Source organism: Canis lupus, chromosome 35 (genome assembly GCF_048164855.1).
Source record: "Canis lupus baileyi chromosome 35, mCanLup2.hap1, whole genome shotgun sequence".
Taxonomy (NCBI): domain Eukaryota; kingdom Metazoa; phylum Chordata; class Mammalia; order Carnivora; family Canidae; genus Canis; species Canis lupus.
In genome coordinates this window covers 3280859-3295489 of record NC_132872.1, presented here as the reverse complement: position 1 = coordinate 3295489, position 14631 = coordinate 3280859, and the positions used below count along the sequence as shown (strand labels likewise).

At 40.1% G+C, this 14631-nt stretch overlaps 1 protein-coding gene across 1 annotated transcript in view; it reads right to left on the bottom strand.

The window, feature by feature from the left end:
- Positions 1–14631, bottom strand: part of SLC12A8 (solute carrier family 12 member 8) — a 109259-nt gene that overhangs the window by 9015 nt on the left and 85613 nt on the right. Inside the window, exons 9-10 of the mRNA XM_072811820.1 lie at positions 12448–13093; positions 53–150 (exon numbers count right to left, since the gene is read on the bottom strand). Of these exons, the coding sequence (XP_072667921.1) occupies positions 53–150; positions 12448–13093 (744 nt within the window). The remainder of the gene's footprint in view (positions 1–52; positions 151–12447; positions 13094–14631) is intronic.

Genomic DNA, 14631 nt, shown 5'->3' with positions numbered 1-14631 from the left:
TCTACCTGAATTCTTTCTTAAGGACAATTGAGATGAAGATGAAGTTACTCACCCCTAACAGGGAGACCCAGGGGTTGCACACGTGGGTATAGAAAGAAGTTGGTTTCCTCTGAATATCTTGCTCTTGGAGCCTAGACTTTAGGAAGAAATCTAAAAAATAAATGAGCCAAAGCCTTGGTTACCAATTTGTTACCAAACGCTTTTCTATTTCTATGAGCAAATACCTATAAATTCCTCTTCACCAATTTTGTAACTCAGCCTAAAAAACAATTTTCATTCACCTCAACCATTAATTCCCTTCACCACACTGAAGGCTTGCTTTACTAGTAACTTTACACCTCGTAAATCATGATCTCAATCTATCTCCCTCTGCCTATCACCTCTTTTTTTTTTTTTCTTATTTACTCTACTGTCTCTCACCCCAACGGTTCATAGACTACAAAGGGATCTTTAGTCAAATTGCCCTAGTATGTTTTTGCTCTCTATTACCTACCTCCTCTTTTCACTACCTTCTTACCTACCTAAGATTCTGTGGTCCAAGACTAATGGCATTCCCTTGCTTACCTCACCTGCTTCCATACTTCAGTATTCCTCCACAGTCAACTCATTCTCCTACTCTCTGATGTAAAGAATTTATAGCTTCTCCTCTCAAAAGAGAGCTTTTGTATTCTCTTATCACCAAATTCTCTTACCACTAAATCTACCAATCTACTGGCATCTGTACCCTCTTTTCTGCCTTTCTTCCTTTCACAGTGGATGAACAGTCTCAGCTCTTATCCAAGGCAGAACCTATCACTTGTGCCCTGTTTAAATGATGCTTTTGCAGCACCAATTTCTCTATCGTTTACTGAATCATCCCCAACAAATACAAACACATTGTAATTTCCCCCACCTAAACAAATATTTCCCAGTCCACTTCTCAGCTACTGCCCTATTTCTTTATCTTCCTTATAGCAAAACTCCTCAAAAGAATTGCCTGTATAGTCTCTACCTCCCGTTACTTCCTCAGCTCACTCTAAAGATTGTATATAACATTCCACTAAAACTACTCTACCTAAGTTTGTCCATGACTTGAAACTTTTCAAATTCAATGGTTAACTCATGGTCCTCATCCTACTGGGACTTTCAGACAGCATCTGACACACATGATCTCTTTTTTATTGAAACACTTTCTTCTCTTGGTTTGTAGGATGCCTTTCTTCCCTGGTTTTCCTCCTATCTCATTGGCCACTCCTTCTCAGTGTCCTTTGCTGGCTTACAACCTCCTCCCAATTCCCAAATACTGGAGTATCCCAACATTTATTTAGTCCCTGGTACTCTTCTTATTTCCATATATCCTCACTCCTAGGAGACGTCATCTAGTCCCAAATGATTCTGAGTACTATCCACATGCTGATGGTCCAAGTTTATATCATCATCGGCCTCTCCCTTGAACTGAAGTTTTGAATATCTAGTTGTCTTCTTAATATCTCCCCTTACCTGGCAAACAAGTACCTCAAATTTTCCCATGGCTAAAACAGAAATCTTTTCTCTACAAGTCTTCTTCATCTGAATAAACGATAACACCATTCACTCAAATACTGAAGATTTATCTTTTCCTCACACATACATCTATTTCATCAGTAAATCTGGTTTTTACCACCAAAATATATCCAAAATATGAGCAATTCCTTACCACCTCCATTGCTCCCATCCTAGTTCAAGCCACCTTCATCTTTCATCTGATTTATTATAGTGTGTTCCTATAGTAGAGACTACAGTCAGAGTACATTTCCCAGGATCTCCTACAGTGAGGTGTGGTCACATGGCTAAATTCTCACCAGTGGAATGTGAACAAAAGTGGTGAGCACCACTTCTGCACCAAGGTATTAGAACAGGTATGCCTCTTCTCTGTGCCTGAAATCTGAACATGGTGACTGAGTCTTGACTTTGCGTGACAAAGTACTGAAGGATAATAAAGTCAAAAGTATGGAAGGAGCTCTTTCCACTGTGTTTGAGCAAGTATATTTTTGATGATTGTTCTAGCAGTTTAGCTTACCTTAATATATCGCCAATAAGCTTTGACTCTTCTCACTTCTCTCTATACAATTCATTCCTCATAAAGCCAGTGATTTTTTTTTTAAGCCAGTGATTTTTTTAAAGTGATTTTCTTAAAGCCTGAATCTGATCATGTCACAACACTGGCCTACAGGGAGGTCAATGCACTGACCTCCACTTGCCTCACATCCACACCTCCTACCTCTCTCCCCTGGCCGAATCCTTTCCAGTTGCTGCTGGGCTTCTGCTGTTCTTGGAACTTACCAATCCTATTCCCACCTGAACCTTTAAACATGCCATTTCCTCTGCCGTAATTCTTCCCCCACTTCTCTACATGGCTCATCATTTTATACAATTAGATTCTTCATTAAAAGATCCTTTTCTCAGAGATATCTTTTCTGGCAAACCTATCTGAAACAGTACCTTTTTCCCCAGCCTGTCTCTCTCTATCCTGTTATCCTGCTTTATTATTCATCATAGTAGTCCTCACTTCCTGACATCACAGTATATATCTGTTGGCTTGTTTAGTATGTGTCTTCCCCTACTAGAATATAAGCTCAACGACAGCAGAGACTTTCTGTGTCTATTCAGAATGTTCCCCCACACCTGGAACAGTGTTTGAAATGTAGTCAATGTTCTCTACATGTGGTTAAATGAGTAAAGAAACCATCTTAGCCCCCAGAGTAGTCTTTATCCTTTCAACATCTGTCTGCCTTCATCATGTGTTTCCAACTATTATACGTATCTTTTGTACTTCCATACCTTGAGGGCAATGACTGTCTTTTACATCTCTAAATGCCAAATCCTGGCATTTAGAAGTTTATGTATAGGAGGTGCTCAATAAATGTCTTCTCATTAATTGTGGATTAAAATAAACTCCGCCAAAGTTTATGATTGATTTGAATCAATGGCTTTATTACCTTTTTCTAAAAAGTAGGAATACTGTTGATTGCCATTAATTAAATTATACAATTTTAACATGCCCAAGGCGTGATTCATTTTTTCAATCACAGGCTTAGTGAAATGCAGTTGCCTCCCTTGGAATTTTTTTTTTTTTCTCCCTTGGATTATTAAGAAGGAACGGTATTGGTTAAGGACTTAGATTTTTGCTTCTCTGAGATCTGTGAAATGTTAAGCTCACCCTTTCCCAGTTAATCTCAATCTTATACAATCTCAATTACACTGTACATAAGGGAAATTTATGTGTGTGTATGTTTTCTGAGGAACCTGGGGGGAAAAAGAAGGAAGGGGTGTGCCCTCCAGGCAAGCGCATTGGAATTTTATACATCAGCAATGTGAGGAAGAATTCAGGCAAGGATGCTCAACTACTTTGAATAAGTACAATCAACCAGTCAGACAATTCAGAATTTTGAATAGCTATGGTTCCCCTTCCAAAATGACTAAAAGAATTTTTTTTTTTCTTGTCAAGGATTTTGCTTAAAGAAGCAAGTCTTATAGTCTAGTGTGGGAGGGGACAGTTTCTCATGTTATAAACTCTAGAATAATAACGAAGAAGGTGATTTTACTTTATCATTGCAAAAGTTTGCAAAACAAACAGGTAAACAAAACCATTCATCATGCATATTAAAAATATCAAATATAATAAAGAATAAACATAATTATGTCAAATTTTAAAATAAAAAATTAAGTAATTTTATAGATATTATTCAAAATAAGTATCAAACCATCTCTGAAAATGTACTCCATATCTTTAGCAGAATAAATACATAGTTCTAGTTAACATATATAAACCAAGAATGTGCATTTCTATAGTCCACTAAGGATCATGTTTCAAGTCCATGTGGTATTTTATTGTTGGTAATACAATTCTTTTAACCACTTTTCAAGTGTTATTTAAATTATTTCTAATTTGTTAGTAACACCAACAATGGAATTATGACAACCTTGAACACATCTCATGGTTTATTGTTTGGTTTTGAGTTGTTTCTTTGATATATAATTCCCCCAGACATACTTACACAATGAGGGAAATGAAAGTTTCATATTTCTTGTTACTTCATGAAAGATGAATCTTCAGAGAGAATAAACCAGAGATGTTATGTCAACTATACTTCAATAATAAAAATTAAAAATAAAAAGAAGGGCAGCCCAGGGGGCTCAGTGGTTTAGCGTTGCCTTCAGCCCAGGGCCTGATCCTGGAGATCCAGGATCGAGTCCCACGTTAGGCTCCCTGCATGGAGCCTGCTTCTCCTTCTGCCTGTGTCTCTGCCCCTCTCCCTCTCTGTGTCTCTCATTAATAAATAAGTAAAATCTTAAATAAATAAATAAATAAATAAATAAATAAATAAATAAAGAAGGAGGAGGAAGAGGAGAAGAAGAAGAAGAATGAACCAGAGGGACTGTCAGCTATGGCAATGTGAAGAGGTCAGTGAATCCTCTCCACAAGAAGTAAGTATACACCTAGACAGAATAATAAAAAGCAATTATTCGGGGCTCTGGAATTTACCAAAGGGAGACAAATAATTAAGAAGTATTTATTTTTCAAAAACTGCTGGAACTGAGGGTCAGGATAGTGAGAGCCTATGGCCTGGCCTCCCATTCCCAGCCCAGTTCTTACTAGCATGGAACCAGTCAGAAACTGGCAGTTTTGCTGCCAGACGGGGAAAACTTGTAAGTTGTGCCTTTGTAAGCTAAACATGGTGAATACAGTAGAAAACCAAAAGGGAAAAGTCCTCAGCTTTGCTAGCCTACGACTTGCCCAGCTAGGGCAAGTAGTGGACCAACCAGAAATTTAATGGAAATATTTAGAAATGAGAGAGCCATAGAAGGGCTATACAAGGACTATATCCCCCCCTATTTCCCTGGCTGGATGGCAAACTATGCTCCTGCCTGGGGGGCCCAAAGAGAGACTGGCAAAAAGTAAAAGCCAGGGGAGACTGAAGAACTAGCTGCAACTTTGCTTGCCAACCTCCACACAGATCCACCGGCAGACAGTGGAGCCTTATGAGCCATACAGACTCAAGGTCAACCCCCAGGAAGCCAGGCTAAAAATTAAAAATAAGAATAAAAATCTGAGTAAGGACATCAGAATCTACATACCACAAAGGAGACAGATCCCATAGTTCAAATCCAGAAAATTTACTAAAACAAACAAAAACCTGGAAACAGCAGAATCAGGAGTTGTCATACTGCATTACCTAAATTGTCTAGTATTCAACCAAAAATTATAAGACATGCAAAGAAATAGGAAATTGACCCATTTCCTATCCAAAGAAACACTGAGTGGGCCTGGGTGTTGGATTTAGCAAAGACTTCAAAGCAGCTAGTATAATAAATATGTTCAGGGGCACCTGGGAGGCTCAGTGGTTGGGCGTCTGTCTTTGGCTCAGGTCCTGGGATCGAGTCCTGCATCAGGCTCCACAATAGAGCCTGCTTCTCACTCTGCTTGTGTCTCTGCCTCTTTCTCTGTATCTCTCATGAATAAATAAATAAAAATCTTTTTTTTAAATTATGTTCAAAGAATTAAAAAAAAAAAACAAAAAAAAAAAAACAATGTCAAAGGCTCCTGGATGGCTCAGTCAGTTAAGTGTCTGACTTCAGCTCAGGTCAATTTTAGGGCCTGGGATCAAGCCCTGTGTTGGGCTCCCCACTCAGCGGGCATCTGCCTGTCCCTCTGCCCCTCCCTTCATTCATGCTTGCTCTCTCACTCTCTCTCAAATAGATAAATAAAATCTTAAAAAAAAAATACAATGTCAGTGACTTAAGGAAAATATGATGACAAGGACTTTCAAAATAGAGGATATCAACAGAGACACATAAACATTACAATAAAAATGAGGGGCACCTGGGGGGCTCAGCCAGCTAAGCATCAGACTCTTAATTTTGGCTCAGGTCATGGTCTCAGGGTCATGAGATCAAGCCCCAAGTCAGAATCCAGGGAGCCTGCTTGTCCCTCTCCCTCCCTTTCTGTCCCACTTCCCACTCCCACATGCACATATGCACACTCTCTCTCTCAAATAAATAAATAAATCTAAAAAAAGCAAATGAAAATTCTACAGTTAGCAAGTACAATAACATAAACAAAAGCTTTACTATATGGGCTCAACAGCAGATTTGAGACAGCAGAAGAAAGTACCAGTGAACTTGAAGATAGATCAGTAGAAATTATCCAAGCAGAAGAACAGAGAGAAAAAAAATGGAAGAAAAAGGAACAGAGCCCTGGAGGACAATGTAAAGTATATCAATTAATGTGTAGTGAGAGTCCCATAGAGATGTGAAAGAAAAAGAAGAGCAGAAAAAATATTTGCAGAAATAATGGCTCCCAAATTTAATGAAAAACTTTAATCGACAGATCTAGAAAGAATGAATTCACTGGAGTGCTTCCAGCATGTGTACATAAACCTGATTACCACAGATCTACTATTTTTTACTTAAATTTTCGATAGCTTAATAGATGGGCAATGATATTTTAAAGGTAGTTTAATCTGTGTTCTTTGAATTAATACGATGGCCTAGTTTATAACAAATACTAACAGCAAGCAGCATACATTTTTTGTAGTGGTTAAGAGCACAGATTCTAAAGTGAAAGGGACCTGGGTTCAAATTCTAACTGTCTCATATTCTGAGCAAATGTTTAACTTCTCTTAGCCTCTGTAAGGAGATAATAACAATTCCTAACTCTGAACTTAGATGAGATAATCTGTTAAGTGCTTATCTCAGTGCCAAAAACATGGGACATGCTTGAAAAATACTGGCTATTTTTAACTACCAACAATATTTAACACTTAACAATAAAAGTTTGTTGAATGAACAATGAAAGAGTCTGGGCATTGATTTTTCAGATGTAAATTGTATATTCATCTGCACACTTCTCTTTAGTAGAATCTGGATTTTGACCTTCCTATTTTTAAAAATAATATGCACTGGAAGGTATGCTTTTATCAGCTGTGCTTGTCAGAATAATTGTTTCCTTCTGTGACACTGTGTTGTACAAATGTTTTTTATTTCTATTTAATCAGATCCTTTTTGTCTTTGATGATGTCTTCAATAGTCAGAAATATCTCTCTTGCACAGCTGTTATAAATAAGGAATTTATGGCTATATAAGGTATAAAATACAGCCCAAGTTAATCCTTTTGATCCATTTAATTTCAACAATGTTTACTTAATAGTGATTTGATTCTTATTATTGTATGACATCTGGTCTGTCACAGATTAGGTTCTTTTTTAAAAATATATTTATTTACTTATTCATGAAAGAGAAAGAGAGAGAGAGAGAGAGAGAGAGAGAGGCAGAGACACAAGCAGAGGGAGAAGCAGGCTCCATGCAGGGAGCCTGGCACGGGACTCGATCCCAGGACCCCAGGATCATGCCCTGGGCCAAAGGCAGGCACTAAACCGCTGAGCCACCCAGGGATCCCAGATTGGGTTCTTATAATAGTGTAACTGTTTCTATCCTACTTTATTGATCAGTGTTTCATTTTTTTAAGCTACTATTTTCTCACTTGTGCATCAATTCAGCCTTATGGGGTGCTTGTTGCATGCTTTGTACTGTAATACTGTGATAAATATCAGGTGGAAAGACATGGCTTGTGACCAAAGGAAGCTCACAGTCTAGAGGTAAAGGAATAAAACTAATTATTTCTTTTCCTTAAGACAGACAGACAAATAGGCCTGAAGACAAATGTGTAAACAAATTTGATCTAAATGTATAAAACAATGTGCTAATTCTTCATACTACTAGCATGGATCAAATGTTATGCTTGCTAGGAGAGGAAATCAGGAAAGCCTTCTCAGAGGGGGTGTAAATGGGTACAAAAAGTTCGATGGATTTTAAACTATAAGTTGGAGTTGTTCTAGATGGACAAGCAGGAGGTGAAGCAACTGTGAAGATGGAACAGCATATGCACAGGCAGGAAGGAATAAAGAAAAAGATGTGTTTAGAGCACTCATCTAGGTGTAATGAAATACAGAGTATGGGCTGTCATGAGAAAAATGGCCAAAAAGGTAGTACAGGGCAGGGTTGTAAAGAACTCTGCAAATCACACAAAGGATCTTGGACTTTCAATGGATTCGATTAGATTCTGCTGAAGGTTTTTAAGTAAGAGACACATGATGAGGGTTTCATTTTAGGAAGATAATTCAATGGACAATGAGAAGAAGAAACAAGCTGTGGGAGGACCTGGAGGCAGGAGCCTGGTTTGTAGACTTAGCAAGAGCCTGGGTACTGGATGGGAAGGGTCTGCACTAAGGCACAGGCAGTGAGGGTAGAAGAGAGGGAGTGGTCAACAGCTATGACATTTCTATGATTGGGCAACTGGGCAGCAGATGCTTCCTCGATGAAACTGACCACGTCTCTCCTAAAAACCCACTGAGAAGACGGAAAAGGAATTAAATAGGTATAAACTCACAAATGCAAGGAGAATGATAAAGAAAAGATAAAAGCAAGACTTGGAAGATGGAAAAGTGACAGAGGAATGGTAACAGAGTGAGCAGAGCAGGAGAGGATGAACTCTAGGGCCTACAGAGAGGGTACTGGCAAGGAGCAGTGCCATGCACACTGGTAGACGCCAGCAAAGGTGAAGACCAGGCCGTGCCATGTCCCTGGGACACAGTAAGGTACAGAGGACTGGTTGCAAGACTGTATCTGAAGCAGCTGGACACCAGGTTCCTTTCTTCTGCCCACACAGCTAAGTAACAACTCCTTCTTTGTCTGACCCCTTTCCTCTCAAGAAATCAAACCTGTGAGTGCCTGGACTTGGGACACCAGGCACAGCAAAGATTGGGTGAACAGAGCTAGAAACTAGGGAATTAAATTAGTCTGTTCTTAAACAGTAAGACACTCTTAACTCCCCTACTTTCCCCTGCTCCCTGAATGCAAGCAGCCATCTGGGTGAGACAGGAGATTAAAGCATTCTTCTTGGGCAGCCCGGGTGGCTCAGCGGTTTAGCACATGCCTTCAGCCCAGGGCCTGGTCCTTGAGACCCAGGATCGAGTCCCACCGTCAGGCTCCCTGCATGGAGCCTGCTTCTCCCTCTGCCTGTGTCTCTGCCTCTCTCTCTCTCTCTCTTTCTCTCTCTATGTGTCTCTCATGAATAAATAAAATAAAAAATCTTAAAAAAAATAAATAGGCACTCTTCTCTGGAAGAAATAAAGAGTCCAGAGGAAACTTCTAGATAGTCACATTTTGGGGTCCTCCTGTGAAAAAAGCTAGCTTACTTCCTAATCATTCTATAGTGAGGTGCCCCAAACAACAAGTCTTGTCCAGTATGCATGTCTTCCAAACAGCTTTTTAGTACTTCACTTCCGAGTAGGAAAAGAAACGTAAAAATCAACAGACATTTTAGTAAAGCTTCTTGTATAAGAGAGAGAGAGAAAGGCCAAGTCAAAGAAAAAAGGATCTAGAGAACACAGGTCAATAAAGAGAGCATAAAAAGACTAAAGGGTGAATAAGTAATATCACTAGAGTGATAATATAAGCCATTGTGCCCACAAAACAAGAACGAGATGATGTTCCAATTTTTTAAAAGGTTGGGATGGGGCACTGGTGGCTCAGTCAGTTAAGCATCTGACTCTTGATTTTGGCTCAGGTCATGATCTCAGGGTCCTGGGAGTGAGCCTCACATTGGGCTCCACACACTGGGGAATCTGTTGGAGATTCTCTCCACCTCCCCCCCACTCATGCTTTCTCTCTCTCTCTCAAATAAATAAATCTCTTTAAAATATAGCATAAGGACAAATTGAGTTAAACCAAAACCTCTTAGAAATTAAAACCATGACAATTGTGACACAAACTGATTGTTGCTATCCAGTCTCTCCTTCTTCCTTTGGAAAAAACCCACACAATTTCATACGAAGCAGCAAAATAATCAGGTAAAAACATATTTACTAGCCTTCCCCCTGAGAATTGCTGGAAAGGCTGGCAAAGTAAGTTCAGGGCTCTATAGCCAGAAATCATATTTCTCAAAATTGATTGATTGATTTTGATTTTGATAATCTCAAAATCACTCAAAATTATATGTCAGAGCAGTCTAGGAGAGAGACTACTATGACAGTCACCAAGGTACAGACACTGAAGTTGCCCACTGATTCTGAAAGCCCTAGACACTGGAGCCAGGTATGCAGTCATCTGCAGCTACCATCAGGCTTTTAGAGAGTTCCTTGAAGTTCCCATTATTCAGGTTTCCGTTCCCAATTCCAGATGTAAGGGGGCTCATCTGATTAGCAGAGCCTTGCCCCCCTCCTGGAACTCTTAGCTGTAGGAGAGGTTGGAAAAGTGAGTTATCTGACATCTTCAGTTTTGAGTGTGAAATACTTGCTTTGCCTCTCACCAAGACTTATAACACTGGTAATTCTTCAAACATAGGGAGATCATTCAATGCTGAGTCAGAAAAAAAAAAAAAGGCAAAAATCTGGTACAATATTGTATTCAAAAAAATCTCTTGTTCCCTGGATCTGACATAGAAGAAGAGCGAAATTCCAAGATAATTCCTTTGTAGCAGGCTTAGAGAACAGATAGTCTAGACTGGAACAGGGTGACAGCCATAGGACAAAGGAAAAAAAGAAATGAATATGTTTGATTTCTGAAGAATTCAAGCATTTGGAAAATAACATTAAGCATTTGATATATCTGCCCAAGCATTTAGAGAAAAATGATGACAGAAAACCAAGCAAATAAAGAACAAGGCAACTATTAACTCCAGGAAACAAAGAAGGTTGAACAAAAAAGAAAATATAATCACAGTATAATATATGGCTCAGAGTTAGGCAATATTTACTTAATCATGGTAATAGAAATGCTAGCTATTAAATTGATCAAAAACTGTGATATAAGTACACTGGGACATTCGATGAGAAATCAGAGTGGCATAAATGAATTAAAGCTTCACTTACCATAGTAGGAAGTCAAAAGATGATATCTGAAACTGACACATCAAGAAGTAGAAATACAAATATATTATTTAGTAACATGAATGTGACAGAAGCAGTAACTTTTTGGTTGAAAGTGGGATTTTCTAGGAGTGGGACTAGGGAACAGAGAAGGGTACAAAGGATGGTATAGAAGAGCAGGGACTACTATTTCTGATTATGTTATTTTTTTAAAAAAGACTTATTTATTTGAGAGAGAGAAAGAAAGAATGTGCGTGGCCATGCAAGCAGAGAGAGGGACTGAGGGAGAGGGACAGAGAGAATCTCAAGCAGACTCCAGGAGAGCACAGAGCTCATTGTGGAGCTTGATCCCACAACTCTGACATCATGAGCTGAGCCAAAATCAGACACTCATCCAAGCTCCCCGATTATGTTACTTTTCATTCCACCTGGCTTATTAAAATTGTATGATTACTTTGATAAAAATAAAATAATTCTTAAAATTTTGATAATGCTCCTATCATTAAAAACCTCCCACCAATTTGAAGGGGAGGTGGGCGGAGGGTGGGGGTGACTGGTGACGGGCACTGAGGGGGGCACTTGACGGGATGAGCACTGGGTGTTATTCTATATGTTGGCAAATTGAACACCAATAAAAAATAAACTTATTAAAAAATAAAATTAAAAAAAAAAACAAAAAACCTTCCACCAATCTGGAGATGAAGAAGGAAAAGCAAGTGTATGGGAGAATGTAAAGTTTTTGTTTTTAGACATCTCTTTCTGTGTCCCTCTGTCTCCTCCTCTTTGCTCACACTTGTCTACACAGAGCTCAAGGGGCAGGGTATGTAATGGGCTTCACATAAAGGTGGACCTGGGTATGACATCTGCTGTACAAAGTATGAGCTCTGAGACTTCTCTGTGACCCCAATGGGCCTCAGGGTCTTCACTTGTAAAGTTGAAAAATATAATATCTATTATATTACATGAAATAACATATGTAAAGCATCTGGAATGAGGAAGACTCAAAATTATGAATTCTTTCTTTCTCTCAGAATTTCTCATACCCTGTAAGCCTCTCTTTGAGAGTCTTTCTCTGTGTCTCCATGTTTGTAGATCTCAGAAAGCAAAGCAAAGCTGTGTTCCTTTGGCTATTTTTTTCTCTATCCTTTCTTGCCTGGTTTGGGAAATTCATCTTCCACAGACAAAACCTACTAAGGCAGACAGTTTGTTACATTTCCACTTCTCCTGAAAGGAAAAATTAGTCTCATTTGTATTGATATTATATCTCAGCTGATTTTTGAGTAAAAATGAAATAATTGTTCAATTATTAACCATGGCTCCCAGCTCTACCGTACAAGGATAGACAGAAATTTCTATTTGAAATCAACTGTAACAGAGTAGAATTAAAAATTCAGCTGATATTTGAATATAACGTTAAAAAATAAATATCACGCAAAACTGAAAAGGATTTTAAACCCAGCTATCAAGTGAACTGACTAAGGTCATGAAAGGGGATTGTGATAACCAAGTAGGTGAGGTTATCCCAAATAAGGAGGCCCTAATGTGATTCCAAGGCACTCACCTTCTCCAGTTGGGCCAGGCTGGTCCCTTGGCTCAGAGATGAGTTGTTCACCACATGCTCCTTCAGGCTGAACCCCTTCACTCCTGGCACTCTGCTTGTTCCAGTAGGCCTCCTGTCCCTCCCCGGAGGTAGTAGGCAACCTGTCAGAGCCCTCAGGAGGGAAGGAAGCTGGGGACTTGAGGTCCAAAAGGAAGCTATCTTGTAGGGTTTGCTTGGTGGCCTTCTTGTGTTTCTCCTTCTTACTTTCTGGGGTCCCATCACTGTCTCCGTGCCTGGGCTGGCTATTCTCAAGCTTCCTGGTTAGCTGGAGGAGCTGATCCATGTCTTTGGTGAATTCTAGTAGAGTGCCCTCAGGGAGGCTTCGGACAGTGCCCTCAGAGCCATAGCTGGGAGCCTTCTCCAAGAGCAGGTGCTCAGAGCAGTGGAGAGCCCCCGTGCCCTCCCTGTGCACTGACTCAGGTACCTGGCGAAGGCTGCAGGGAGCCATGGACAGGGAGAAGTAGGAGTAGTCCACTGCAATATACGTCAGCATGAAGTTGATGGTGACGATGGGGGCTAGCACATTCACCTGGCCCACAAGGACAAAGGCCATGGTCACTAAGCTTGTCAGGAAGATGGCAGCTATGGGTGTTTTATTTGGCCCTTTCTGCAGAAACAAAAATAACATGCAAGACTATGAAATTTCAGAAGAAAATCACATTATATGATAGTGGCACAACCACTTCTACTACTTCTACTATGATTCTACAGATCAGTTAACAAATTGGGATAATAATACTCAACTCCTGGGGTTATTGTGAGATCAGAGCTAATGCACATAAAATGCTTGACACAGCACTGACACACAGTTGGCTCCCAACAGTGGATATTGGCTGTTTTCATAACTACTAATATGGGGAATTAGCATATAGAACTTGGACTTCCCAAATATTTCTCCTTTTGTCCTTCATGGGTTTTAGCATCAGTCTTGGAAATCAGAGCGGTGCAAAGTTCCCAGGTTATAATGGGGGAAATGACTTGAAGGGGATGGGAGACCTTGGAAGATGCAATAGAATCACTGGCGGCAGGGAAATCGTGAAACTAAACCTGCACGCTCTCACACATGCGCGCTTATATACGTCTGTTATTAGTGGAGGTGGGGGTGGGGACCTGTGGGACAATAACAGTGGAAGATACGTGCTAACCCCATGGAATCTGTCACTCCACAGAAACTACTCATCACGTCACTGACATGGTTCTTGGACCCAAAGCAGTAGTCACTTCTCCGTCCTCATCTTCCTTGACCTAAGAATTACATTTGACCCAGCTGATCACTCCCTGATCTTTGAAAGACTTTCTTTGCCTAGCTTCTCCTGATTTGCCTCGCTCCCCATTATCCGCTCCCTCTTAGTTCTCAGGGCTGGCTCTCCACATCTCTGAAATCTACATTTATAGTAGCTCAGGGGGCACCTGGGTGGCTTAGTTGGTCAAGTGTCTACCTTCGGCTCAGGTCACGATCTTGGGGTCCTGGGATCAAGCCCTGTGTCAGGCTCCCCACTCACCTCCCACATGTGTTCCTCTGCCGCTCCCCACTCATTCTCTTTCTCTCTCAAATAAATAAATAAAATCTTAAAAAAAAAAAAAAAAAAAGTAGCCCAGGGCAGGGTTAAGCATCCAACTCTTGATTTTAGCTCAGGTAATGATCTCAGTGTCTCAGGTCATGGAGCCTGCTGAGGATTCTCTGCCTCTCCCTTTGGCCTCCCCCCACCACCTAACCACCTACACTCCCATGCTCATGCGTACACTCTTTCTCTCTTAAAAAAAAAAAAAATGTAGCCCAGGGCTCCATCGTTGGGCTCTTTCTCTTCTCTACCTCGATTTCCATCCTTGGTGATCTCAATCCAGGCTTCTGACTTTAAACACCAGGTTTATGTTTTTAACTCCCACATTTGAATCTCCAGCCTGAAATGTTCCCCTGAAATCCAGACCTAAATATTCAACTGTCTACTCAACATTTTTCATTGATGTCTAATAGGATCTCATAGATCTCAAACCAAACTGCTCACCCCCAATCTCCCACCCAACAGATCTACTCCTTCTATAGTCTCTGTCTCAGAAAACAGCAATTCCATCCTTCTGGCTGCTCAGTCAAGCAAAATTCTTGATGCCTTTTCTCATTCTCTCATTCTCCATTAGCAAATACTG